The following is a 26,529-nucleotide window of genomic DNA, read 5'->3' on the forward strand; positions in this document are numbered from 1 at the left end:
GTGCCATTGCACTCCAGCCTGGGCGACAGAGCGACTCCGTCTCAAAAATAAATAAATAAATAAAAAATAAAAGATAATTTGAGATAGTGGCCAGCATGATGAAGAACGATGGAGCAGAATAAAGGGATGGGAAGTGAGAGCGAGGCTATTTTGGAAAGGGTGATAATGGAAGGCTCCTTTGAAGAGGTTAACATTTGAATAAAGGCCAGATAGAAGCCAGATCTGGGGTGGGGTGGGGGAGGGGGCGGTGTTTAACAGTAAGTGCAAAGGTCCTGAACTGGGACCAGATGGCAGGAATCTCAGGTTGTTGGCCATGAGATCAGAGAGCTGGCACTTGTTATTTAGAGCCCTGTTCTTAAGTATTGTATCTTAAGTTTTGTGGATGGATTCAACAGCCTGTTTAATGACTACAGAAATTATTGCAAAATTAAAATGACTAATTTTATGTTTCAAGAAAAAGGCTGAGTGCAGTGGCTCACGCCTGTAATCCCAGCACTTTGGGAGGCCAAGGCCGGCAGATCACCTGAGGTCAATACTTCAAGACCAGACAGATCAACATGGAGAAACCCCGTCTCTAGTAAAAATACAAAATTAGCTGGGTATGGTGGCACATGCCTATAATCCCAGCTACTTGAGAGGCTGAGGCAGGAGAATCACTTGAACCTGGGAGCAGAGGTTGTGGTGAGCCAAGACTGCACCATTGCACTCCAGCCTGGGTGAAAAGAGCAAAACTCCATCTCAAATAAAAAAAAAAAAGAAGTGGGAGGATCGTTTGAGCCCAGAAAGTCGAGGCTGCAGTGAGCCAAGATTGTGCCACTAGACTCCAGCCTGGGCAACAGAGTGAGACCGTGTCTCAAAAAAAAAAAAAAAAAAAAAAGAGAAAGAAAAGGGCTGGGTGTGGTGGCTCACGCCTGTAATCCCAGCACTTTGGGAGGCCGAAGTGGGCGGATCACCTGGCCAACGTGGTGAAATCCCATCTCTACTAAAAATACAAAAATTAGCTGGGAGTGGTGGCACGCACCTGTAATTCCAGCTACCTGGGAAGCTGAGGCAGGAGAATTGCTTGAACCCGGGAGGCAGAGATTGCACCACTGCACTCCAGCCTGCACAACAGAGTGAGAATCTCTCTCAAAAAAATAAACAAATAAACCTGTAATCCCAGCACTTTGGGAGGCCAAGGTAGGAGGATACCTGAGATCAGGAGTTCAAGACCAGCCTGGGCAACATGGTGAAACCCCTTCTCTATTAAAAATACAAAAATTAGCTGGACATGGTGGCACGCACCTGTAATCCCAGCTACTTCGAAGGCTAAGGCAGGAGAATCACTCGAATCTGGGAGGTGGGGGCTGCAGTGAGCTGAGATTGTGCAACTGCACTCCAGCCTAGACAGAGCAAGACTCTATCTCAAAAAATAATGATGATGGCTGGGTGCGGTGGCTCACACCTGTAATCCTGGCACTTTGGGAGGCCGAGGCAGGCAGATCACAAGGTCAAGAAATCGAGACCTGGCCGGGCGCGGTGGCTCAAGCCTGTAATCCCAGCACTTTGGGAGGCCGAGGCGGGCGGATCACGAGGTCAGGAGATCGAGACCATCCTGGCTAACACGGTGAAACCCCGTCTCTACTAAAAATACAAAAAATTAGCCAGGCGTGTTGGCGGGCGCCTGTAGTCCCAGCTACTCGGCAGGCTGAGGCAGGAGAATGGAGTGAACCCGGGAGGCGGAGCTTGCAGTGAGCCGAGATCGCGCCACTGCACTCCAGCCTGGGGAACAGAGAAAGACTCCGTCTCAAAAAAAAAAAAAAAAAAGAGATTGAGACCATCCTGGCCAACATGGTGAAACCCCGTCTCTACTAAAAATACAAAAATTAGCTGGGTATGGTGGCATGTGCCTGTTGTCCCAGCTACTTGGGAGGCTGAGGCAGGAGAATCGCTTGAACCCAGGAAGCAGAGGTTGCAGTGAGCCAAGATCGTGCCACTATACTCCAGCCTGGCAACAGAGCGAGACTTTGTCTCAAAATAACAACAATAAAAATAAAAAAAAAATAGGCCGGGTGCGGTGGCTCACGCTTGTAATCCCAGCACTTTGGGAGGCCGAGGTGGGTGGATCACGAGGTCAGGAGATCGAGACCATGGTGAAATTCCGTCTCTACTAAAAACACAAAAAATTAGCCGGGCGTGGTGGCGGGCACCTGTAGTCCCAGCTACTCGGAGAGGCTGAGGCAGGAGAATGGCGTGAACCCAGGAGGCGGAGCTTGCAGTGAGCCGAGATTGTGCCACTGCACTCCAGCCTGGGCGACAGAGCGAGACTCCGTCTCAAAAAAAAAAAAATTAAATAAATAAAATAATAATAATAATAATAAAATAAAAGGGAGAAATCTGCCAAAGGAAAGGGACAATAGGCTTAACAGAAGTCTGAAACACAGCAGAGAAGATATTAAACTTTAAAGCTCCAGCCTGGCGTGGTGGCTCACACCTGTCATCTCAGCACTTTGGGAGGCCAAGGTGGGTGGATCACAAAGTCAGGAGTTCAAGACCAGCCTGGTCAAGATGGCAAAACCGCATCTCAACTAAAAATACAAAAATTAGCCAGGTGTGGTGGCAGGTGCCTGTAATCCCAGCTACTCATGAGGCTGAGGCAGAAGAATTGCTTGAACTCAGGAGGTGAAGGTTGCCATGAGCCAAGATTGCACCACTGCACTCCAGCCTGGGCAACAGAGAAAGACTCTGTCTCAAAACAAACAAACAAACAAACAAACAAAAACTTTAAAGCTCCAAAATAATCCCTGATTCCATGTTCTGCATCCAAGGCACACTGGTGCAGAGTGGGCTCCCAAAGTCTTGGGCAGCAAAGTCCAGCCCCAATGTCTCCTCACACAGGTTGGAGTTTAGTGCCTGCAGCTGTTGTAGGCTCAGGGTGCAATCTGCTGGCAGATCTATCACTCTGGGGTCTAGAGGGGAGGGGTCCCCTTCTCACAGCTCCACTAGGCAGCACCCTGGTGGGGACTCTATGTTGGGCCTCCAACCCCACCTTTCCCCCTTGGCACTGTCCTAGTAGAGGCTCTCTGTAGGGACTCCAACCATGCAGCCGACTTCTGCCTGGATGCCCAGGCTTTCCTACACATCCTCTGAAATCCAGGTGGGAGCTGCTAAGCTTCCTTCACTCTTGCATTCTGTGCACCTGCAGGCTTAATCCCACATGAAATCTGCCAAAGTTGCCGGGCGCGGTGGCTCACGCTTGTAATCCCAGCACTTTGGGAGGCTGAGGCGGGCGGATCACGAGGTCAGGAGATCGAGACCACAGTGAAACCCCGTCTCTACTAAAAATACAAAAAATTAGCCGGGCGTGGTGGCGGGCGCCTGTAGTCCCAGCTACTCGGAGAGGCTGAGGCAGGAGAATGGCGTGAACCCCGGAGGCGGCGCTTGCAGTGAGCCGAGATTGCGCCACTGCACTCCAGCCTGGGCGACAGAGCGAGACTCCGTCTCAGAAAAAAAAAAAAAAAGAAATCGGCCAAAGTTTATAGCTTGCACCCTCTGGAGTGGTGGCCCAAGCTGTACTTGGGACCCCATGAGTCATGGCTGGTGATGGAACAGCAGGGATGCAGGGGAGCAGTGTCCCCAGGCTGAGCAGGAGACAGGGCCCTGGATCTGGCCCAATAAACCACTCTTTCCTTATATGCCTCAGAGCCTGTGATGGGGGAGGATGTTCTGAAAACTCCTGAAATGCCTTCAAGGCCTTTTTCCCATTGTCTTGGCTGTTAGCACTTGGCTTCCTTTTAGTCACGCAAACCTCTCTAGCAAGGCAATATAGCCTGCTTGTATTTCTGTCTTAAAAAATGCTCTTCCCTTCTCTACCACATTGCCAGGTTGTGGCTTTTCTAAACTTTTATGCTGTGCTTCCTATTTATTGATTTTTCAGAGACAGGGTCTCACTGTGTCACTCAAGCTCGTGTGCAGTGGCTATTCATAGGCATGATCCCACTCCTGATCAACACGGGAGTTTTGACCTGCTCCATTTCCAGCCTAGGTCAGTTCACCCCCTGCTAGGCAGCCTGGTAGTCTCCCACGCCTCGGAGGTCACCATATTGAAGTCAAACTTAGTATGGACACCTAGTCAGCATAACACACTACAGCCCAGAAATCCTGGGCTCAAACAATCCTCTTGCCTCAGCCTCCAAGTAGCTGGGACTACAGGCACGTGCCACAGAGCCTGGCTGCCTCTCTTTATTTATTTATTTAAGACGGAGTCTTGCTCTGCCGCCCAGGCTGGAGTGTAGTGGCGCAATCTCGGTTCACTGCAAGCTCCGCCTCCCAGGTTCACGCCATTCTCCTGCCTCAGCCTCCCGGGTAGCTGGGACTACAGGTGCCCGCCACCACACTCGGCTAATTTTTTGTATTTTTAGTACAGACAGGGTTTCACTGTGTCAGCCAGGATGGTCTCGATCTCCTGACCTTGTGATCCGCCTGTCTTGGCCTCCCAAAGTGCTGGGATTACAGGCGTGAGCCACCGCACCTGGTCCAGAACATCCCTTTTTAAGAATGAAAACTTGCCAGGCACAGTGGCTTACGCCTGTAATCCCAGCACTTTGGAAGGCTGAGGTGGGTGGATCACCTGAGATCAGGAGTTCAAGACCAGCCTGGCCAACACAGTGAAACTCTATCTCTACTAAAAATACAAAAATCAGCCGGGTGTGGTGGCACACACCTGTAATCCCAGCTACTCAGGAGGCTGAGGCAGGAGAATCGCCAAGATCATGCCATTGCACTCCAGCCTGGGCAACAAGAGCCAAACTATGTCAAAAAAAAAAAAAAAAAAAAAGAAAGACAAGAAAAGAAAAGAAAGAGAAAGAAAGATAGATTTAAATTATTCGGGTGTGGTGGCTCAGGTCTATAGTCCCAGCTACTTGGGAGGCTGAAGTGGGAGGATCTGTTTGAGCCCGGGAGGTCAAGGCTGCAGTGAACTATGATTACACCACTGCACTCCAGCCTGGGCAACAGAGTGAGACCTTGTCTCAAGAAAAAAATGTTAACATCACCAGCAATATGGCATATGGACATCATATGCCCCCAGTATGATATGAGAAGAACAATGCCTCTCTGTGGCATTCTTTCTACCCCCACCCCACAAAAAGTATAACCTCAATCCAATCAAGATAACAGATCAGAGGAACACAAATTGAGAGACAGTCTACAAAACAACTGACTAGTATTCTTCTAGTTTCCAGATCATGAAAGACAAGGAAAAAGTAACAAACTATCACAGATTGCAGAAGACTAAGGAGGTAGGACAACCAAATGCAACATAGTAACCCCGACTGCAGCCTGGCATGGGAAAAAGACATTAGTGGAAATATAGAAAACCTGAATGAACTCTGTCATTTTGTCAAAAGTATTGTGCCACCTCAATGTCTTGTTGTTTTTTGTTTGTTTGTTTGTTTTTTTGTTTTTTTTGAGACAGAGTCTCGCTCTCTCACCCAGGCTGGAGTGCAATGGCGCGATCTTGGCTCACTGCAACCTCCACCTCCCGGGTTCAAGCCATTCTCCTGCCTCAGCCTCGCAAGTAGCCGGGACTACAGGCGCCCGCCACCACGCCCAGCTAATTTTCGTACTTTTAGTAGAGACGGGGTTTCACCATGTTGGCCAGGCTGGTCTCAAACTCCTGACCTCAGGTGATCCGTCCCCCCTAGCCTCCCAAGGTGCTAGGACTACAGGAGTGAGGCTCCGGCCAATGTCTGAGCTTTAACAAACGTTGCCAAAGCAATGCAACATTCTAACATTTGGGGAACCTGGGTGATGGATATTTTTTAAATGTCTGTACAATCTTTGCAACTCTTCTGTAAGGCTAAAAATAGTTCAAAGTGAAAATGAAACAAAACGGGCCCAACACAATAGCTCGCACTTGTAATCCCAGCACTTTGGAAGGCTGATGTGGGTGGATTACCTCAAGTCAGGAGTTCGAGACCAGCCTGGCCAACATAGTGAGGACCAAAAATTAGGCTGGGCACCATGGCTCATGCCTGTAATCCCAGCACTTCGGGAGGCCAAGTCAGGTGGATCACAAGGTCAGGAAATTGAGACCAGCCTGGATAACACAGTGAAACCCCGTCTCTACTTAAAATACAAAAAAAATTTTAGCTGGGCATAGTGGCACGCGTCTGTAGTCCCAGCTACTTGGGAGGCTGAGGCAGGAGAATCACTTGAACCTGGGAGGTGGAGGTTGCAGTGAGCCAAGATTGGGCCACTGCACTCCAGACTGGGTGACAGAGTGAGACTCCATCTCAAAAAAAAAATCGCAGAGCAGGGCCAGTGGCTCACACATGTAATCCTAGCACTTTGGGAGGCTGAGGCAAGAGGACTGTTTGAGCCCAGGAATTTAAAATCGGCCTGGACAACATAGTGAGACCTTATCTCTACCAAAAATTTAACCAAAAAGAAAACTAGCCGGGCATGGTGGTACACATTTTTAATCTCAGCTACTTGGGAGGCTGAAGCAGGAGACTTGCTTGAACCCAGGAGGCAGAGGTTGCAGTGAGCCGAGATTGCACCACTGCACTCCAGCCTGGGCAACAGAGTGAGACTCTGTCTCAAAAAATAAATAAAATAAAATAAAATAAAACCAAATGCTACCACAACCTCAGAGAATGACTCTGAGGAATTGCAGAGTCTAACTGTATTATTTTCTTGTTGCCGCTACAACAACTTACCACAAACTTGGTGGCTTAAAACAACATAAGTTTATTAGAATGCAGTTCTAGAGGTTAGACGTCGAAAATGGGGTGGCAGGGCTGTGTTTCTTCTGGTGGCTCTAGGGGACAGTCTGTTTCCTTGCCTTTTCAAGCTTCAGGAAGCCGCCCCCATTCCTTGGCTCATGGCCATTCCTCGGCTCATGGCCATTCCTCCGTCTTCAAACTTCAAAGCCAGCACGGTGACATCCTCTCTTCTCTGATCTCTATGTCCATCCTCACATCATCCATGAATCAGACCTTCCTGCAACCCTCTTTTTTTTATTTTTTATTTTTGAGACAGAGTCTTACTCTGTTGCCCAGGCTGGAGTGCAGTGGCTCAATCTCGGCTCACTGCAGCCTCTGCCTTCCGGGTTCAAGCGATCCTCCTGCCTCAGCCTCCCCAGTCGCTGGGATTACAGGCGCCCACCACCACACCCAGCTAATTTTTGTTATTTTTAGTAGAGATGGGGTTTTGCCATGTTGGCCGGTCTGGTCTTGAACTCCTGGCCTCAGGTGATCCACCTGCCTCGGCCTCCCAAAGTGCTGGGATTACAGGAGTGAGCACCCAACCATGTCCCTCTTTTAAAGACCCTTATGATTAGTGGGCCTACCCAAATGATCCAAGATAATATCCCTAACTCATCAGCCTTAATTTTTTATTTTTTTGAGACAGGGTCTTGCTTTGTCACCCAGACTGGAGTGCAGTGGTGTGATCATAGCTCACTGCAGCTTTGACTTCCTTGGCTCAAATGATCCTTCCACCTCAGCCTCCCAAGTAGCTGGATTACTGGTGTGCACCACCACACCTGGCTGTTTGTTTTGTTTTGTTTTTGAGACAGAGTCTCACTCAGTCGCCCAGGCTGGAGTGCAGTGGTGCCATCTCAGCTCACTGCAACCTCCACCTCCCAGGTTCAAGTGATTCTCCCACCTCAGCCTCCAGAGTAGTTGGGATGACAGGCGGAGCCACCCTGCCTGGCTAATTTTTGTATTTTTAGTAGAAATGGGGTTTCACCATGTTTACTAGGCTTGTCTTGAACTCCTGACCTCAGGCAATCCAGCCACCTCGGCCTCCCAAAGTGCTGGGATTATAGGAGTGAGCCACTGTGCCTGACCCACCTTTTACATTTTGTTCTAACTTCTTGAGCAAAAAAATGGCACCTTGGTTGGGTGCGGTGGTGTGCGCCTGTGATCTCAGCAATTTGGGAGGCCAAGTCAGGTGGATTACTTAAGGTCAGGAGTTCGAGACCAGCCTAGCCAACATGGTGAAACCTCATCTCTACTAAAAATACAAAAATTAGGTTGGACGTGGTGGCTCACGCTTGTAATCCCAGCACTTTGGGAGGCCGAGGTGGGCAGATCATGAGGTCGGGAGTTTGAGACCAGCCTGGCCAACATGGTGAAACCCCATCTCTACTAAAAATACAAAAATTAGCCAGGTGTGGTTGCGCACACCTGTAATCCCAGCTACTCAGGAGGCTGAGGCAGGAGAATTACTTGAACCCAGGAGGTGGAGGTTGCAGTGAGCCGAGATCACACCACTGCACTCCAGCCTGCGCAACAGAGCAAGGCTCCATCTCAAAAAAAAAAAAAAAAAAAAAAAAAAGGCTGGGCTTGGTGGTTCATGCCTATAATCCCAGCACTTTGGGAGACCGAGGTGGGCAGATCATGAGGTCAGAAGATTGAGACCATTCTGGCTAACATGGTGAAACTCCATCTCTACTAAAAATACAAAAAATTAGCCGGGCGTAGTGGCGGGTGCCTGTAGTCCCAGCTACTCAGGAGGCTGTGTCAGGAGAATGGCGTGAACCCAGGAGGCGGAGCTTGCAGTGAGCTGAGATGCGCCACTGCACTCCAGCCTGGGCGACTGAGTGAGACTCTGTCTCAAAAAAAAAAAAAAAAAAAAATTTAGCTGGTGTGGTGGTGCACGCCTGTAATCCCAGCTACTCAGGAGGCTGAGGCAGGAGAATCACTTGAACTCAGGAGGCGAAGGTTGCACAAAGAGCCGAGATCATGCTGCTGCTCTACATCCTGGGCAACAAGAGTGAGACTCCAACTCAAAAAAAAAAAAAAAAAAAAAAACGAGAATGGGAGAAAATAGGAGACAGAGACCAGAAAGACAGGGGACAGAGAGAGATAGAGAAGGCCAAAGACCATAAAATAAATGGACACAGACCTAGACAGAAGGAAGATAGAGACCTAGAGAGAGGGACACAGAAGTCCAGGGGACATAGATCTCAGATAGGGTGGGTGCAGTGGCTTACACCTGTAATCCTAGCACTTGGAGAGGCCTAGTACGGTGGATTGCTTGGGCTCAGGAGTAGAAGAGCAGCCTGGGCAACATAGCAAGACCCCGTCTCTACAAAAATTACAAAAAATAGCCATGCATGGTGGCTCACACCTATAGTCCCAGTTACTTAGAAGAGGTGGGAGGGGCCAGGTGAGGTGGCTCATTCCTGTAATCCCAGCACTTTGGGAGGCCAAGGCAGGCGGATCACCTGAGGTCAGGAGTTCGAGACCAGACTGATCAACATGGAGAAACCCTGTCTCTACTAAAAATACAAAATTAGCTGGGCATGGTGGCACATGCCTGCAATCCTAGCTACTTGAGAGGCTGAGGCAGGAGAATCACTTGAACCTGGGAGGCGGAGGTTGCGGTGAACCGAGATTGCACCATTGCACTCCAGCCTGGGTGACAAGAGGGAAACTCTGTCTCAACAAAATAAAAAGTGGGAGGATTGTTTGAGCCCAGAAAGTTGAGGCTGCAGTGAGCCAAGACTGTGCCACTAGACTCCAGCCTGGGTGACAGAGTGAGACCCTGTCTCAAAAAAGAAAGGAAGGAAGGAAGGAAGGAAGGAAGGAAGGAAGGAAGGAAGGAAAAGGAAAGGAAAGGAAAGGAAAGGAAAGGAAAGGAAAGGAAAGGAAAAAGGAAAGGAAAGAAAGAGAAAGAAAGAAAGAAAGAAAAGAAAGAAAGAAAAAAAGAAAAGGGCTGGGAGAGGTGGCTCATGCCTGTAATCCCAGCACTTTGGGAGGCTGAGGCGGGCAGATCACCTGAGGTCAGGAGTTCAAGACCAGCCTGGCCAACATGGCAAATCCTCGTCTGTACTAAAAATACAACAATCGTAGGGTCCAGCCCCACAGGGTCAGTGGGTTTTTCTCTCTGTTTGCAGAGAAGAGAGATTGTGGAAATAAAGATACAAGACAAAGAGATAAAAGAAAAGACAGCTGGGCCCGGGGGACCACTACCACCAAGACGCGGAGACCGGTAGTGGCCCCAAATGCCAGGCTGCACTGATATTTATTGGATACAAGACAAAGGGGCAGGGTAAGGAGTGTGAGACATCTCCGATGATAGGCAAGGTCATCTGGGTCACGTGTCCACTGGACAGGGGGCCCTTCCCTGCCTGGCAGCCGAGGCAGAGAGAGAAGAGAAAGAGAGACAGTTTATGCCATTATTTCTGCATATCAGAGACTTTTAGTACTTTCACTGATTTTCTACTGCTATCTAAAAGGCAGAGCCAGGTGTACAGGATGGAACATGAAAGCAGACTAGGAGCTGAAACACAGCATCACAGGGAGACGGTTAGGCCTCCGGATAACTGCGGGCAAGCCTGACTGATGTCAGGCCCTCCACAAGAGGTGGAGGACTAGAGTCTTCTCTAAACTCCCCCAGGGAAGGGACCTGGGGAAACGGAGACTCCCTTTCCCGGTCTGCTAAGTAGTGGGTGTTTTTCCTTGGCACTGACGCTACTGCTAGACCATGGTCCACTTGGCAACGGGCGTCTTCCCAGACGCTGGCGTTACCACTAGACCAAGGAGCCCTCTAGTGGCCCTGTCCAGGCATAACAGAAGGCTCGCACTCTTGTCTTCTGGTCACCTCACTATGTCCCCTCAGCTCGTATTTCTGTATGGCCTGGTTTTTCCTAGATTATGATTGTAGACTGAGGATTATTATAATATTGGAATAAAGAGTAATTGCTACAAACTAATGATTAATGATATTCATATATAATCATATCTATGATTTATATCTAGTATAACTATTCTTATTTTATATATTTTATTATATCGGAACAGCTCATGCCCTCGGTCTCTTGCCTCGCGGCACCCGGGTGGCTTGCCGCTCACAAACAATTAGCCGCGTGTGGTGGGCGCCTGTAATCCTAGCTACTCGGGAGGCTAAGGCAGAATTGCTTGAATTCAGGAGGCAGAGGTTGCAGCGAGCCAAGATCGCACCACTGCACTATAGCCTAGGCGACTGCAAGACTCCATCTCAAGAAAAAGAAAAAGAAAAAGAAAGAAAGAAAGGGCCGAGGGCAGTGGCTCACGTCTGTAATCCCAGCACTTTGGGAGGCCAAGGCAGGCGGTTCGCGAGGTCAAGAGTTCGAGACCAGCCTGGCCAACATGGTGAAACCTTGTCTCTACTAAAAATACAAAAATTAGGTGGGCGTGGTGACCAGTGCCTGGAATTCCAGCTACTCAGGAGGCTGAGGCAGGAGAATCGCTTGAAACCGGCAGGCGGAGGTTGCAGTGAGCTGAGATCACGTCACTGCACTCTAGCCTGGACAACAAGAGCGAAACTCCTCTCAAGAAAAAAAAAAAAAAAAAAAAGAAAAAGAAAAAAGAAAAAGAAGAAAGGAAGAGAGGAGGAATAGAAGGAAGACAGGAAGAGAGAGTGCCAGGATTAGCAGGGGGTTCTAACCCTTAGTGCCTCTCTCCACACCCCCAGCAGAGGGCGACCAGGACTTCTTTCCTGGGCGTCTCAGTGATCAAACCCCTCCACTTCCCCCAAGCCCATCTGATGGAGCTATTTTTATGCAGTGTCACCGGACACCAGTAGCTAGAAGGCCACCGTCTTGTCTCTGCGCCCTTCAGTTCCTGAAAATGACCCTGTGGCATCTCCCCGGCCCACACCCCCAACCCCCGCCCGTTCTGGCAAGCCCAGACTCCTTTTGAGAGAGTCATAGCCACAGCTCAGGTCCTGCTGGGTCTCAGAAAGTCTTGCGAAGAATACAGGTGGAGACTCTGGAGCGAACTCTGGGGAGAGAATGGGGCGTGCGTGCACGTGCTCAGTGGTTTGCAGCTGCCAGAGTGACCCTAGGATGGGACAGCCACCGGGACTGTGGCAGGACCCACATGGAGTGATGGTCAGGGAGAGATTCAGAGATATGACTCCAGAGACCCTAAGTCCTCTAGAGACGCTAAGGGGAGACCCAAAGGGGAGCGGCAGAGGAACCCTGAGACAGAGACGTGGAGGGCTAAGAGAGAATGAGAAAAAAGAGACCTAGAGAGGAGAGACAAAGAGACCAAGAGAGACAAGAGAAAAAGGGAGACAGACCAAGAGTCAAAATAAAGACGGAGACCAAGACATAGAGGCTGGCAGAGGTACCCATACAGAGGCCCCCAGAACAACGAATCTCAGAAATAAATGACCCATAGAGATACTCAGAGATACATCCGAACAGAGACACAGACCCAGCGGGGACAGCCGGACACAGACACACAAGAGAGTGAGAGACAGAGGTGCAAACAGGGCAACTCCAGGCCGGGCGCCGTGGCTCACGCTTGTAACCCCAGCAATTCGGGAGGCCAAGGAGGGCAGATCACTTGAGGTCGGGAGTACCAGACCTGCCTGGCCAACATGGTGAAACAAACCCTTTCTCAACTAAAAAAAACAGAAAAAAAAATTAGCTGGGCTTGGAGGCGCCTGTAATTCCAGCTACTAGGGAGGCTGAGGCACGAGAATCGCTTGAGCCCGGGAGGCGGAAGTTGTTGCAGTGAGCGGAGATGGCGCCACTGCACTCCAGCCTGGGCGACAGAGGGAAACCGTGTCTCAAAAAAAAAAAGAAAAGAAAAGAAAAGAAAAAACAAGAAAGAAAGAAGAAGAAAGAAAAAAGAAAAGAGACGACTGCAACCGAAGCCTGATTCTGACGAGACACACGCACACGGAAACTTGGAGAGACGCAGGACAGGATCCCGGTGGCAGAAGGACGGAGAGAAAGGGGACCCAGGGACGGGAAAGGCGCAGTGCAGGCGCGGGCGGCGGCGGCGGGGCAGGGCGGGAGTCCCGGCAGAGGGCGCGCCGTCGCCCTGTCGCCCTCCGCCCCGCCGGGGTCACAGTGCCCCCCTCCCCCGCGCCCTAGCCGCCCTGCCGGGCTATTTTTACGCGCGGACACCGGACACCGGACACCGGGCTGGGGCGGCGGCGGCGGCCGAGGCGGCCGAGGCGGGGCCGCACCGGGGCCGGGCGTCGGGGCCACACGTCCGTTCGCGGGTCGCCGGGGCTGCGCACGCCATGGAGCCGCGGTGCCCGCCGCCGTGCGGCTGCTGCGAGCGGCTGGTGCTCAACGTGGCGGGGCTGCGCTTCGAGACGCGGGCGCGCACGCTGGGCCGCTTCCCGGACACTCTGCTCGGGGACCCAGCGCGCCGCGGCCGCTTCTACGACGACGCGCGCCGCGAGTACTTCTTCGACCGGCACCGGCCCAGCTTCGACGCCGTGCTCTACTACTACCAGTCGGGCGGGCGGCTGCGGCGGCCAGCGCACGTGCCGCTCGACGTCTTCCTGGAAGAGGTGGCCTTCTACGGGCTGGGCGCGGCAGCCCTGGCGCGCCTGCGCGAGGACGAGGGCTGCCCGGTGCCGCCGGAGCGCCCCCTGCCCCGCCGCGCCTTCGCGCGCCAGCTGTGGCTGCTCTTCGAGTTTCCCGAGAGCTCTCAGGCCGCGCGCGTGCTCGCCGTAGTCTCCGTGCTGGTCATCCTCGTCTCCATCGTCGTCTTCTGCCTCGAGACACTGCCTGACTTCCGCGACGACCGCGACGGCACAGGGCTTGCTGCTGTAGCCGCAGCCGGCCCAGTGAGAGGCGGGGAGTGGGTGGAGACGGGCGGGGTTTGGGAAGAGATGGGCGGGGTCCAGAGGGGATCTGGCCAATCATAAGGCGGGGCCAGGGGCTGCGAGGGGTGGGCCAGCCGAAGACAGGGTGGGAGGGAGGCGGGGCCTGAGGATCCGGGTCGGAGGACCTGCCCCATCAGAAGGTGGGGTTGAGGTCAGTGAGAAACCCGGCATGCAGAGGGCAGGGCCCTTGGTGCAAGGGGTAGGAGGACAGGAACCTTAAAAATCAGAGCTGAGGAGTCCAAGGAGAGCCTGAAAACTCCGGGGTCTGTGCGCCTGGGAAGGACGTGCTGGGGGTGATGAAAGCCAGGCCCTGAATAACGCCAGCTGAGGGTGCTGGAGCCCGAGGGGCGAGAGTAGGAGGAATCTATGGAAAGAAAGCCAGGCTGAGGGGCCAGAGGAGGGGCCTAGGGCTCGGCTTGCAGAGAAGGTCTTTTTTTTTTTTTTTTTTTTTTTTTTTTTTTCCTGTGAGACAGTCTTGCTCTGTCGCCCAGGCTGGAGTGCAATGGCGCTATCTCGGCTCACTGCAAGCTCCGCCTCCCGGGTTCAAGCGATTCTCCTGCCTTAGTCTCCCAAGTAGCTGGGATTACAGGTGCAGGCCACCACGCCCGGCTAATTTTTGTATTTTTAGTAGAGATGGGGTTTCACCAGTTGGCCAAGATGGTCTCTATTTCCTGACCTCGTGATCCGCCCGCCTCGGCTTCCCAAAGTGCTGGGATTACAGACGTGAGCCACCGTGCCCGACCGCATTTAGTCTGGGCTGGAACTGGGGAGGGCAAGGAAAAGCTAGGTACAAGGTGGTGGGGCCAGGACAGGGACCCTCCCCATCTAGAAAATCAACACTGGAGGCGGGACTTTGGGAGAGAAGAGGTTGCACCCTACTCAAACATGAGTTCTCGCGCATGAAGGGGCAGGGACCACCTCTCCAGCCACCCACCAGGTCAGGAAACCAGAAAGTCAGCGGCCCAGGGATGATCCCTGGGATCCTGGGAGGAAGTCTGGGATAACCAGGTCACCGAGGGCCTTGGCACAGCGGCTACTGACCAATGCGTAAAGAGGAGCTGGGTATTTAAATGATGATTAAGGCTGTCCCTGTGTCCTAGCCCCAGCCTGACCCTCCCTGAACACTTTCCTCCCTGCAGTTCCCCGCTCGGCTGAATGGCTCCAGCCAAGTGCCTGGAAATCCACCCCGCCTGCCCTTCAATGACCCATTCTTCGTGGTGGAGACGCTGTGTATTTGTTGGTTCTCCTTTGAGCTGCTGGTACGCCTCCTGGCCTGTCCAAGCAAGGCGATCTTCTTCAAGAATGTGATGAACCTCATCGATTTTGTGGCTATCCTTCCCTACTTTGTGGCGCTGGGCACTGAGCTGGCCCGGCAGCGAGGGGTGGGACAGCAGGCCATGTCACTGGCCATCCTGAGAGTCATCCGATTGGTGCGTGTCTTCCGCATCTTCAAGCTGTCCCGGCACTCAAAGGGCCTGCAAATCTTGGGCCAGACACTTCGGGCCTCCATGCGTGAGCTGGGCCTCCTCATCTTTTTCCTCTTCATTGGTGTGGTCCTCTTTTCCAGCGCGGTCTACTTTGCCGAAGTCGACCGGGTGGACTCCCATTTCACTAGCATCCCTGAGTCCTTCTGGTGGGCGGTAGTCACCATGACTACAGTTGGCTATGGAGACATGGCACCCGTCACTGTAGGTGGCAAGATAGTGGGCTCTCTGTGTGCCATTGCCGGCGTGCTGACCATTTCCCTGCCTGTGCCCGTCATTGTCTCCAATTTCAGCTACTTTTATCACCGGGAGACAGAGGGCGAAGAGGCTGGGATGTTCAGCCATGTGGACACGCAGCCTTGTGGCCCACTGGAGGGCAAGGCCAATGGGGGGCTGGTGGACGGGGAGGTACCTGAGCTACCACCTCCACTCTGGGCACCCCCAGGGAAACACCTGGTCACCGAAGTGTGAGGAACAGTTGAGGTCTGCAGGACCTCAAACCTCCCTAGAGGGAGGGAGGGAGGGCAGGGTGGAGGGCAAGGCTGGGGGGAGGGGATTGGGTTTAGGAAGAGCTAGGTTAAGTGGTAACGAGTGGGGAAACACTGAGTCTTGTTGGGTCTTGGGTTGTGTGGTTTGGTAGCTCCTGTGAGTACCTCCTGAAGCAGCAGCAAATGGCAATGGGTTGTGTTGTGTTAACGAAGACTCAATTGGTTCGTATTACTCTGAGTTGTGCAAAGCTCATGGAGCCTTTTGGGGTAGTGTTGAGCTAGGTTTGGTCGTATCATTTTGTGAGTTTCCTAGGTCAGTGTTGGGTTTGGTTGGGTTGTGAGTCTGGGAGAGTGTGGTCCAGCTGCACTGTGTAGGATTCTGTGGTTTGGTGGGTCCCCCAGGGCCATGTTGGCTCAAGTTAGATGGTCCCCCATGGCATTGTTGAGATTGTGTGTGGTGTTCAGTTTCGTTGAGACATGGTGGAAATTTGGTAGCTTTGTGATTCTTCTAGGGGCATGTTATTTTAGGTTCTGTGAACTTGTGAGTCATGTAGAAATGTGAAGAGTCAAGTGGTAGAATTTGAGCTTTCTAGGTCACATTGGGTTAAGTATGTATGACCAAATGAATCTTGTAGGGTTCTGCTGGGCTGAACTGTGTAGAGGTGTGTGGCTGGACATGCATTGTGTAGAGGTGTGTGGCTGGACATGCATTGTGTAGAGGTGTGTGGCTGGACATTTTTCATGGCCACAGCAACTTTAGTTGTGTTGAATTGTACAACCATATGAGCCTTGTAAGGCCAGTTCAGTTGGGTCATGCCACTGTTTGAGTCTCATAGGGCCATGTTGAGTTGAGTTCCATTGAGTTCTGTCACTATGTGAGTCCTACAGGAAGTTGAGTTGAGTTGGACTGTGTGAATGAGTTCCATAGGGCCACATTGGGCTGTTTTGCATTTAGTGGTACCACCAGGACCCAAAGGAAATAGCAGCGGGGAAGCATCATGTATCAGGGAGCATGCAGTGGCGAGGGCTCTGGGAGATGTGCTGAGCTGGCTCCCCAGCTCACTGTAGGGGGCGGGACTGGATTCTGTATCCATGGGATTGGATGTTCATCCAGAGGCGATTGGGGTAAACTAGGAAGAGGTGGATGCTCCTCCTGTTTACCCCACATCCACTTCATTGTGCTGTTCACTCCCATTCTCCCCTACAGTTTTATGCTAGACATGGAGGTCAGAGCCACAGGGAAAGGGGGAGAGGGGGAGAAAACTGTACTCTGTCCAGACGTGATAGAGGGACAGAGCCAAAAGGATGGGGAAGGAGACCCAGAAAAAGGAAGAGATGGAAACCCAGAGAGACAGAGACCCAAAGGGAGAGAAATAGAGACTCAGGGAGAGGGAGACAAAGACCTGGAGGGTGGGGTATGGCAGAGACGCAGAAGAGGGGAACAGAAATCCAGAGTGAGAAGGGGACAGAGACCAAGAGCAGGGGATAGAAGCCAGGCGAAGTGGCCCACGCCTGTAATCTCAGCACTCTGGGAGGCCAAGGAAGGGGGATTGATTGAGGCCAGGAGTTCAAGACTAGCCTGGGCAACATGGTTAGACCCCATCTCTACAAAAAATACAAAAATTAGCTGAGTGTGGTGGCACATGCCTGTGATCCCAGCTACTCAGGAAGCTGAGGCGGAAAGATCCCTCGATCCTGAGAGGTAGAGGCAGCATTGAGCCATGATTGCACCACTGCACTCCAGCCTGGGCAACAGAGGGAGCCCCCGTCTCAACAAACAAACAAAAAGAGCCGGGGGGACAGAGACCCAGAGGGCAGCGTCAGGCACCGAGAGTTGGAGACAGAGCAACAGAGTCTCAGGGAAAGAGAACCACAATAGAAAAAGGCAGAAAAGGCTGGGTGTGGTGGCTCATGCCTGTAACCCCAGCACTTTGGGAGGCCGAGGCGGGCAGATCACGAGGTCAGGAGATCCAGACCATCCTGGCTAACACGGTGAAACCCCGTCTCTACTAAAAATACAAAAAAATTAGCCGGGCGTGGTGGCGGGCGCCTGTAGTCCCAGCTACTCAGGAGGCTGAGGCAGGAGAATGGCGTGAACCCGGGAGGCGGAGCTTGCAGTGAGCCGAGATCGCGCCATTGCACTCCAGCCTAGGCGACAGAGTGAGACTCCGTCTCAAAAAAAAATAAAAAGAAAAAGAAAAGAAAAAGGCAGAAAAAGTTGGTGCCCCTGAACCCAAGAGTGATGTACAGTCTATTCCATAGAATCACAGAACGATCCTGAACCAGGCCTGTCGCCTACCCTCCCCGCAGCTCAGGAAGGCTGTCAGACAGGCTGGGGGCCTCACTCTGTTTTCCAGGGGAGAAACTGGAGTCTCAGAGCAGGGGAGTGGCTTCCCAAGGTCTCACAGCTTGTCCCCAGGGGCCAGGCAGGCTGTCTGTCTGCTTCACATGTCCCCGTCAGACTGCTGGGACAGGTCCTCGTTTCTTACAGACAGGGTCTCCTGAGTCCCGTAGCCTCGTTTCTTACAGACAGGGAAACTGAGGCTCAGAGCGGCGGGTGTTACCCAAGGTCACAAGGCCGAACATTTTCAGAAATCTTTCAGAACTCAGAGGGCATTTAGAGGAGGAAGGCTGAAATCACTAAAACATATAGGGCTTCCTTTGGTATCAAAGTACTTTACTGGGATTAATTTATTAAAACCTATCCAGTGGTTTACAGACTGTTGTTGTTATTTTTAGCCATACCCACCCCTTTTTGGGGTCAAATCGATCTTCCTTAGAGACACCAGTGGGAAGCATGGGAAGGGAACTGGCTGGAGGAGAACACGCCTCCTCTTGGCAACTCAAAATGCAGCTCAGGAATTCAGTGTGGAAACCCCTGGTTTCATCTGAGCACCTTTTCATACAGCTAAAGAGAAGAGGGTACAGATGGTGGCAGGAGTTTGATAATGGTTGAAATTAATAGAAGCTTTAGGTAGTCACTTGTCTCTGAAATGGAGAGAAAGCCACATTTAGGGACAGAATGGAGACGGACCTCACAGTGACAAGCGACAGGTCGGACTCCAGCACAGAGACCTAAAGAGGAGACACAGACAAGTTCGGAACTGAGGCCGAGAAGGAGGAGGGGCCCAGAACAAAAGAGAGAAATCCAAGGGCGAGGGGGAAGAGGGCAGATGGCCGGGAGTGGGGACGGAGACCCCCACGAGGGGAAAGAGAGGCAGACAGTGACCCCAAGAGACAGGATGCAAGAGGCTCAGAGAGAAGGAGACTGGGACCCAGAGAGGGTGGACAGATATCCAGAGAGAAGAAAACTGGGACCCAGAAAGAGGGGGACAGAGAGCAGAGAGAAGGGGGGACAGAGACCTGGGAGGGGAACAGAGACCCAGGGAGAGGGGGGACAGAGACCCAGAGAGAGAGAAAGAGGGACAGAGACCCAGACAGTGAAGGGGACAGAGACCCAGACAGCGAAGGGGACAGAAACCCAGACAGCGAAGGGGACAAAGACCCAGAGAGAGGGGGACAGAGACCCAGAGACAGAAAGGGACAGAGACCCAGAGAGAGAGGGACAGAGACCCAGAGAGAGAGGGACAGAGACCCAGAGAGAGGGGGACAGAGACCCAGAGAGAGAAGGACAGACCCAGAGTTGGAGGGAGACAGAAATCCAGAGGGAGGGGGACAGAGACCCAGGCAGGGAGAGGACAGAGACCTGGAGATAGGGGGACAGAGACTGTTTCCCAGTCACTCTGTTTGGAAACCTCATCCCTACTATCCCCTCCAGGACTAGAAGCTAGAAGCTAGAGTCCTCCCGCTATGAGGCAGGATGTATTGGGTGTTTAGGAACAGGGGAAGTGTGGAGAAGCCGGAGAGGTGACCCGAACGCACACCCAAAGCCTGGGAAGTGGCCCTTCCCCCCCTCCAATAAATAACCGGAGTGGCCTTGTGTGTTGCCTTGGCTGGGATGGTGAGGAGCAGGAAACACCCTAACCGGGGACACCCTCCTGCCACTTTGCCATGCTATATTTAGGCTGGGGGGGTGTGGGATGACCCCCGAGGCAGGTGTCAGTTTTCCTTCTGAAAATAGCGCAGGCAGAGGGGAGCAGAGTCTCAGGGTGGAGGTGTGGTGGGGTGAGGAGCCCCGCTGCCCTCATGACTGTCCTGAGACACTCCGGCTCCGGTCCCATCCCTGTCTTTCTCCGGGTCTCTCAGGGGCTCTGTCCCCTTCTGGGGTGGGGGTGGGGGAGGGTGGTCTGCCCTCGCACTCTCTGGGCCTGTCTTCTCTCTGGGCTCCTGCCCTCCCCCACTCTCTCTAGTCTTGCTCCCCCTCTTTCTTTTGGTCTCTCCCCACTTTTCCATGTCTTCTCCCTATCTCTCCCTTCATCTGTCACCGCGCGCCATTTCTCGAAGTAGCTGATTGTTCTTAAGACACATCTGTCTATCTCTGGGTCCTATGATACCTTGTATGTCTCTTATCTGAGCTCAGGACAAGACCCTCTCTCCGGTCCCCATCCAGGAAATTCCAGGGGAGAGGAGTATACGGGAGCCCCCACATCCACTGTCTCCCCGGGCCTGGGGCCTTATCACTGCCCAAGCCCAGCTGGTTAATGTCTGGCGTGGAGCTCCTGGGAAGTGGGGAGGAGAGCAGAGGGTGGGAATCTGCCCCGGGATTGACACGCAATTGGCAAAAGACGGCAAAGGAATCTCAAGCCCAGACTCCTGGGGCTAATGGAGGAGGAGGCTGGGGGCTGGACTCCTGAGTCTGAGACGGGGCGGGGTTGGGAGGTGGTGGGGGGAACTGTGAGTTTAGTACTCAGGCGCCTGGGACTGGGGGGGAGAAGTGGCTGGGGTCGCAAGTCCTGGGTCTGAGGGAGGAGGGGCTGGATGCCTGGACACTCCTGGGTCTGAGGGAGGAGGGGCTGGGGGCCTGGACTCCTGGGTCTGAGGGAGAAAGGGCTGGGGGCCTGGACTACTAGGTCTAAAGGAGGAGGCAGCTGGAAACTGGGACTCCTGTGACCAAGGCGGCCAGGTTGAACGAGCCAGGCCTGGCTTCCAAGGTCCCGGCACGCGTGTGCAAGGCAGGATCCCCCGGCCCCTCCTCTGCCGTCCGGCGCCGCCCCGCCCCCGCCCCCGACCCGGGCCCTGCAGAGCGCGAGCAGTTAGCAGCCGGCGGGCCAGCGAGCGTCCGTGCAGCCAGCGAGCAGGAGGAGGAGCTGCTGCCGGGCCGAGGGCAGCCGGGGGAGCCGAAGAGGGCGCCCCAGGTAAGAGCTCCACGCCTCCTCCCCCGAGATTCCGGCGTGCTGGTCGCCCTGCCCTCGGGTGGGGAGGGACGGGGGCGGGGCCGAGGGGGGCGGGGCTTGGCGGAGGAAACTGAGGCAAGAGGGAAGTGTCCCAGATATGCAGCCGGTTTCCCCTGAGGGGTCTCGGAGTCCAGACCCCCAGCCCAAATGTGGAGGATGAGGAACCCCGAGTCTGCATTTCTTAGTACCCGAGAAGGAGGAGTCTGAATTCCAGAACTCCTGGGTCTGAGGGAGGAGGGCACTGGGGGCCTGGATTCCTGGGTCTGAGGGAGAAGGGCGCTGGGGGCCTGGGCCTGGACTCCTCCTGGGTCTCAGGGAGAAGGGCGCTGGGGGCCTGGATTTCTGGGTCTGAGAGAGGAGGGCGCTGGGGGCCTGGACTCCTCCTGGTTCTGAGAGAGGAGGGCTCTGGGGATCTGAACTCCTGAGTCTGAAGGTGGAGGCCCTGGGGTCTGCACTACTCGGTCTGAGGGAGAAGGCGGTCCTGGTTGGGTCAGCCGGGGCTCCTTTCACTCTCCACCCTTCCCCTTTCCTGTACCGAGGAGCCAGGGCAGGCAGCCACTCCAGGTATGTGCAGAAGTCTTGGGCGGGCCCTGGCCTGTCCTGTGAGGAGGGAACATTCCAGGAAGCAGCTTGGGGAACCAGGGCTTCTTGAGTGTGGGCCCTCAGGGACCCAGGTGGCCAGTTCCGCCGCATCTGGGAGATGAATGGACCGAGGGGGATGTCATCTCTTCCAGCCTTCTTCTTCCACTGCCTCTCCCTTCCCCTCCTCCCCCATCCCCTCCATCCATCTGCCTCCCCTCCCAGCCAGGAGCCATCACCTGGGTAGAAAAGGGGCCTCTGGAAAGGGGGCGGGGCCTTGACTCTTGGGTACCCTGCACTTGAAGAGGGACTCTGGGAAGAGGTTGTTCAGGCATTTGGCCCCTTCCTCACCTGCCTCTATAACCTGTCTATTCTTTTCTTCCCCTAGGTGGTTGCCCCCTCCCTCTCCTGAGATGTCAGGAAGGAGGGGGCCACCTGTGTCCTCCACAGGGGCCCCCCAAAGCCTGGGGCCTCCCAGCCCCAGAGCTCCGAGGTGGAGGAGGTGCTGACAGGTCTGGTAACTACTGACTGTGTCCCAGTGTTCTCCACGCCACCCTTTCCCAGAACCACAGGCTTCCAGAACGTTGTAAAGAAACTGCAAAATCCACGCCTCCACCAGCCTCTCCCAACGCCAGGTCAATTTCACACACGGGGAAACTGAAGCCTGCCTCAGAGGGGCAGGGTTTTACCTCCTTAGTGGCAGTTTTGAGGTGAACGGGGCTCTCCCTAGGATTCCAGGTTGTGACCTTTCTCTAAATTGTGGAATGTGGCCAGGCGTGGTGACTTGAGTCTGTAGTCCCAGCTACTTAGGAGCCACAGCAGGAGGACTGCTTGAGCCCAGGAGTTCAAGTCCAGCGGGGAAACATAGCGAGACTTGATCTTAAAACAATCTGTGGCCGGGCGCGGTGGCTCACGCCTGTAATCCCAGCACTTTGGGAGGCCAAGCCGGGCGGATCACAAGGTCAGGAGATCGAGACCATCCTGGCTAACGCGGTGAAACCCCGTCTCTACTAAAAACACAAAAAATTAGTCGGGCGTAGTGGCGGGCGCCTGTAGTCCCAGCTACTCGGCAGTCTGAGGCAGAATGGCCTGAACCCGGGAGGCAGAGCTTGCAGTGAGCAGAGATCACACCACTGCACTCCAGCCTGGGCTGGAGACCAGTTTGGGACCAGGCACGGTGGCTTATGCCTGTAATCCCAGCACTTTGGGAGACCAGGACAGGACTATTGCTTGAGGTTGGGAGTTCAAGACCAGTCTGGCCAACATGGTGACACCTCATTTCTATTAAAAACACAAAAATTAGCTGGGCACATTGGCAGGTGCTTGTAATTCCACCTACTCAGAAGGCTGAGGCAGGAGAATCACTTGAACCCAGGAGGCAGACATTGCAGTGAGCCAGGATTGTGCCATTGTACTCCAGCCTGGCCAACAGAGTAAGACTCTGTCTCAAAAAAAAAAAAAAATTGTTTGGAGCATCCTCCAAGATGCAAGACTGTTGGTTCCTCAGAGTTCTACAGGAAGGATGGCAGAGTGCAGTTGCCCAGAGGTGAAGTCCCATCTCTGCCATTTGCTGGCTGTGTGACCGGGCACAAATCATTAACTTTTCTGAGCCTGTATTTCAACATCTGTTACTATTAAGTAATAGTAGTTGAATTATTTTTATTTTTATTTTATTATTGTTTTTTAAGACGGAGTTTCGCTCTTGTTGCCCAGGCTGGAGTGCAATGGCGCAATCTCAGCTCACCACGACCTCCACCTCCTGGGTTCAAGTGATTCTCCTGCCTCAGCCTCCCAAGTAACTGGGATTACAGACATGCACCACCATACCCAGGTAATTCTGTGTTTTTAGTAGAGAAGGGGTTTCACCATGTTGACCAGGCTGGTCTGGAACTCCTCACCTCAGGTGAGCCGCCCACCTCGGCCTCCCGAAGTGCTGGGATTACAGGCATGAGCCACCATGCCTGGCCTTACTTTTACTTTTGAGACAGAGTCTCACTCTGTCGCCCAGGCGGCAGGGCAGTGGTGCGCTCTCTGCTAACTGCAACCTCTGCCTCCCAGGTTCAAATTATTCTCCTGCCTCAGCCTACCGAGTAGCTGGGATTACAGGCGTGCAGCACCATGCCCGGCTAATTTTGGTATTTTTAGTAGAGAGAGGTTTCACCGTGTTGACCAGGCTGCTCTCGAACTCCTGACCTCAAGTTGTCCACCCGCCTCAGCCTCCCAAAATGCTGGGATTAGAGGTGTGAGCCACAGTGCCTGGCCTGTAGTAGTTGAATATTTATTATTAATCTACAAGTTGGGCATTACACAAGCCCTAGATATAGGGTCCCCCAAACTTCTAGAACAAGGGCTTCCCCACAATCCTGGCAGGCAAGCCTCCCCTGGGGTTCCAAACTTCTGTCCCCACTGAAGTTTTTACCCCCTTCTCTAATCCCAGCCTCCCTCTCTCTGTCTCCAGGTGCTCCGAGAGATGCTCCCTCTCCCCTCATGCTCCCTCCCCATCCTCCTCCTTTTCCTCCTCCCCAGTGTGCCAACTGAGTCCCAACCCCCACCCTCAACGTTGCCCCCTTTTCTGGCCCCTGAGTGGGACCTTCTGTCCCCCCGAGTAGTCCTGTCTAGGGGTGCCCCTGCTGGGCCCCCTCTGCTCTTCCTGCTGGAGGCCGGGGCCTTTCGGGAGTCAGCAGGTGCCCCGGCCAACCGCAGCCGGCGTGGGGTGAGCGAAACCGCACCAGCGAGTCGTCGGGGTGAGCTGGCTGTGTGCGATGCAGTCAGTGGCTGGGTGACAGACCGCCGGACCGCTGTGGACTTGCGTGGGCGCGAGGTGGAGGTGTTGGGCGAGGTGCCTGCAGCTGGCGGCAGTCCCCTCCGCCAGTACTTCTTTGAAACCCGCTGCAAGGCTGATAACGCTGAGGAAGGTGGCCCGGGGGCAGGTGGAGGGGGCTGCCGGGGAGTGGACAGGAGGCACTGGGTATCTGAGTGCAAGGCCAAGCAGTCCTATGTGCGGGCATTGACCGCTGATGCCCAGGGCCGTGTGGGCTGGCGATGGATTCGAATTGACACTGCCTGCGTCTGCACACTCCTCAGCCGGACTGGCCGGGCCTGAGACCCATGCCCAGAAAAATAACAGAACTGGATGCTGAGAGACCTCAGGGATGGCCCAGCTGATCTAAGGACCCTAGTTTGGGAACTCATCAAATAATCACAAAATCACAATTCTCTGATTTTGAGCTCAATCTCTGCAGGATGGGTGAAACCACATGGGGTTTTGGAGGCTGAGTAGGAGTTCTCCTGGGGGAACTTGAGGGTAATAATGATGATGATATAATAATAATAGCCACTATTTACTGAGTGTTTACTGTTTCTTAGCCCTAATACATAACTCCTCAGATCAACTCATGGATTTGATCATTGGTGGCCCTTGGCGTTAAGTTGCTGACTACTCAGTCTCAGAGGACACCACCTTGCTCATCCTGGGGAGTGGAAGGGGACATTTCACGATGTGGGTGGGGGAGGAGATAAACTGGAACAGGCAAGCAGATGGCCAGGGGACCTTGAGAATGTGGCCCACAGAAGGCCTTTAAGTATCTGGGAGCTGGGGTTCAAATGGGAAATCTTACTTGGTAAGAGGGGGCAAAGGTTGACTTAGAATATTCTGTTTTGAGGTAATAAGCTACCGATCACAGGGGGAGTACACGCAAGGTTGAATGAGAAGTGATCAGGATGCTGGAGAGTTCAGCCCTGGGTGGGGAGCTGCAGTCAGGTTTCTAGCCCTCTTCCCTGTGCCAACCTTTACTCTACACTGGGAAAGAAACAGACCTTAAAATTTTCCAGCTTGATGGCCAGGTGCGATGGCTCATGCCTGTAATCCCAGCACTTTGGGAGGCCGAGGTGGGCGAATCACCTGAGGTCGGGAGTTCGAGACCAGCCTGGCCAACATGGTGAAACCCTGTCTCTACTAAAATTATAAAAAGAAATTAGCTGGGCGTGGTGGCGGGTGCCTGTAATCCACGCTACTCTGAAGGGTGAGGTAGGCGAATTGCTTGAACCCAGGAGGCAGAGGTTGCAGTGAGCCAAGACCATGTCATTGTACTCCAGCCTTGGCAAAAAGAGCGAAACTCCATCTCAAAAAAAAAAAAAAAAATGTGTCCAGCTTGAGTGGGGCATGAGTTTCTGAGTAACTCACCGGCCCCCTGGCTAGGATCAGGGGGTCACTGTCCATTGAGAGCCCTTGAATAGGGCCAGCAAAATCCAACAGAAAGGCCCCAGAAGCCTGAATGGGGGAGGAGGGGTAAGTGGGATCCTGGGCCTGGCTGCAGAAAGTAGCCTCAGTTTTCCTTGTCTGAAGAATGGGCTGGTAGGATGAGATAATGGGGGTTGAGGAGGAGTCGAGGCCTTGACCAAAAGCTTTTTTTTTTTTTTTTTTTTTGAGATGGAGTCTCGCTCTGTCGCCCAGGCTGGAGTGCAGTGGTGCGATCTGAGCTCACTGCAGCCTTCACCTCCCGGGTTGAAGTGATTCTCCTGCCTTAGTTGGGATTACAGGTGTTCGCCACCACGCCCGGCTACTTTTTGTATTTTTTGGTAGAGACAGCATTTCGCCATGTTGGCAAGGCTGGTCTCAAACTCCTGACCGCAAGTGATCCACATGCCTCGGCCTCCCAAAGTGCTGGGAATACGGGCATGAGCCACTGCTCCCGGTGACCAAAAGCTGTTTATAGTGAAGAAGTGACAAGCGAAGCCAGCGACAGACCACAGGCCTTCACAGTAGCCAACTCTCTATCTCTCTCTCAGGTCCGGCTTTGAGCAAAGGACATAGGCAACTTCTCCCCCCATCTATACAGACCAGGCCCCTGGGCAGGGTGGGGCATGGCTGCCTCAGTTCCTACATCTCCTTGTTTTCCATCTGTGACTTTGGCCTTTTTTGCCACCTTCATCTCTGTCTCTAACTTCCAGTGTCTCTCGCCTCTGGGTAGTACTAATAGCTCCCTTTCCATCGTGGTCTCTTTCTTCCTCCCTGTCTCTCCCCTTTCTTCTATTTATTCCTCACTCATCAAAGCCCATCTTTTTCGCTATGTCCCT

At 53.4% G+C, this 26,529-nt stretch overlaps 2 protein-coding genes across 3 annotated transcripts; both read left to right on the forward strand.

Annotated features, from left to right (window-relative positions):
• Positions 1–13,014: 13,014 nt before the first annotated feature.
• Positions 13,015–15,563, forward strand: KCNA7 (potassium voltage-gated channel subfamily A member 7). The gene is made up of 2 exons (XM_055237660.1): positions 13,015–13,569; positions 14,748–15,563. The coding sequence occupies exons 1-2, from the start codon at positions 13,015–13,017 to the stop codon at positions 15,561–15,563; spliced, it is 1,371 nt and encodes a 456-aa protein (XP_055093635.1).
• A 6,319-nt stretch (positions 15,564–21,882) lies between these two features.
• Positions 21,883–24,556, forward strand: LOC129460475 (neurotrophin-4). Of its 2 annotated transcripts, none has more exons than XM_063614834.1 (2): positions 21,883–22,088; positions 23,912–24,556. In XM_063614834.1, the coding sequence occupies exon 2, from the start codon at positions 23,924–23,926 to the stop codon at positions 24,554–24,556; it is 633 nt and encodes a 210-aa protein (XP_063470904.1). In that variant the 5' UTR covers positions 21,883–22,088; positions 23,912–23,923. The 2 variants fall into 2 exon arrangements, with proteins under 2 accessions (XP_063470904.1, XP_063470903.1); XM_063614833.1 differs by lacking the exon at positions 21,883–22,088 and adding an exon at positions 23,174–23,284.
• The last annotated feature ends 1,973 nt before the right edge of the window (positions 24,557–26,529 follow it).

This window comes from Symphalangus syndactylus, chromosome 13 (genome assembly GCF_028878055.3).
Source record: "Symphalangus syndactylus isolate Jambi chromosome 13, NHGRI_mSymSyn1-v2.1_pri, whole genome shotgun sequence".
Classification (NCBI taxonomy): domain Eukaryota; kingdom Metazoa; phylum Chordata; class Mammalia; order Primates; family Hylobatidae; genus Symphalangus; species Symphalangus syndactylus.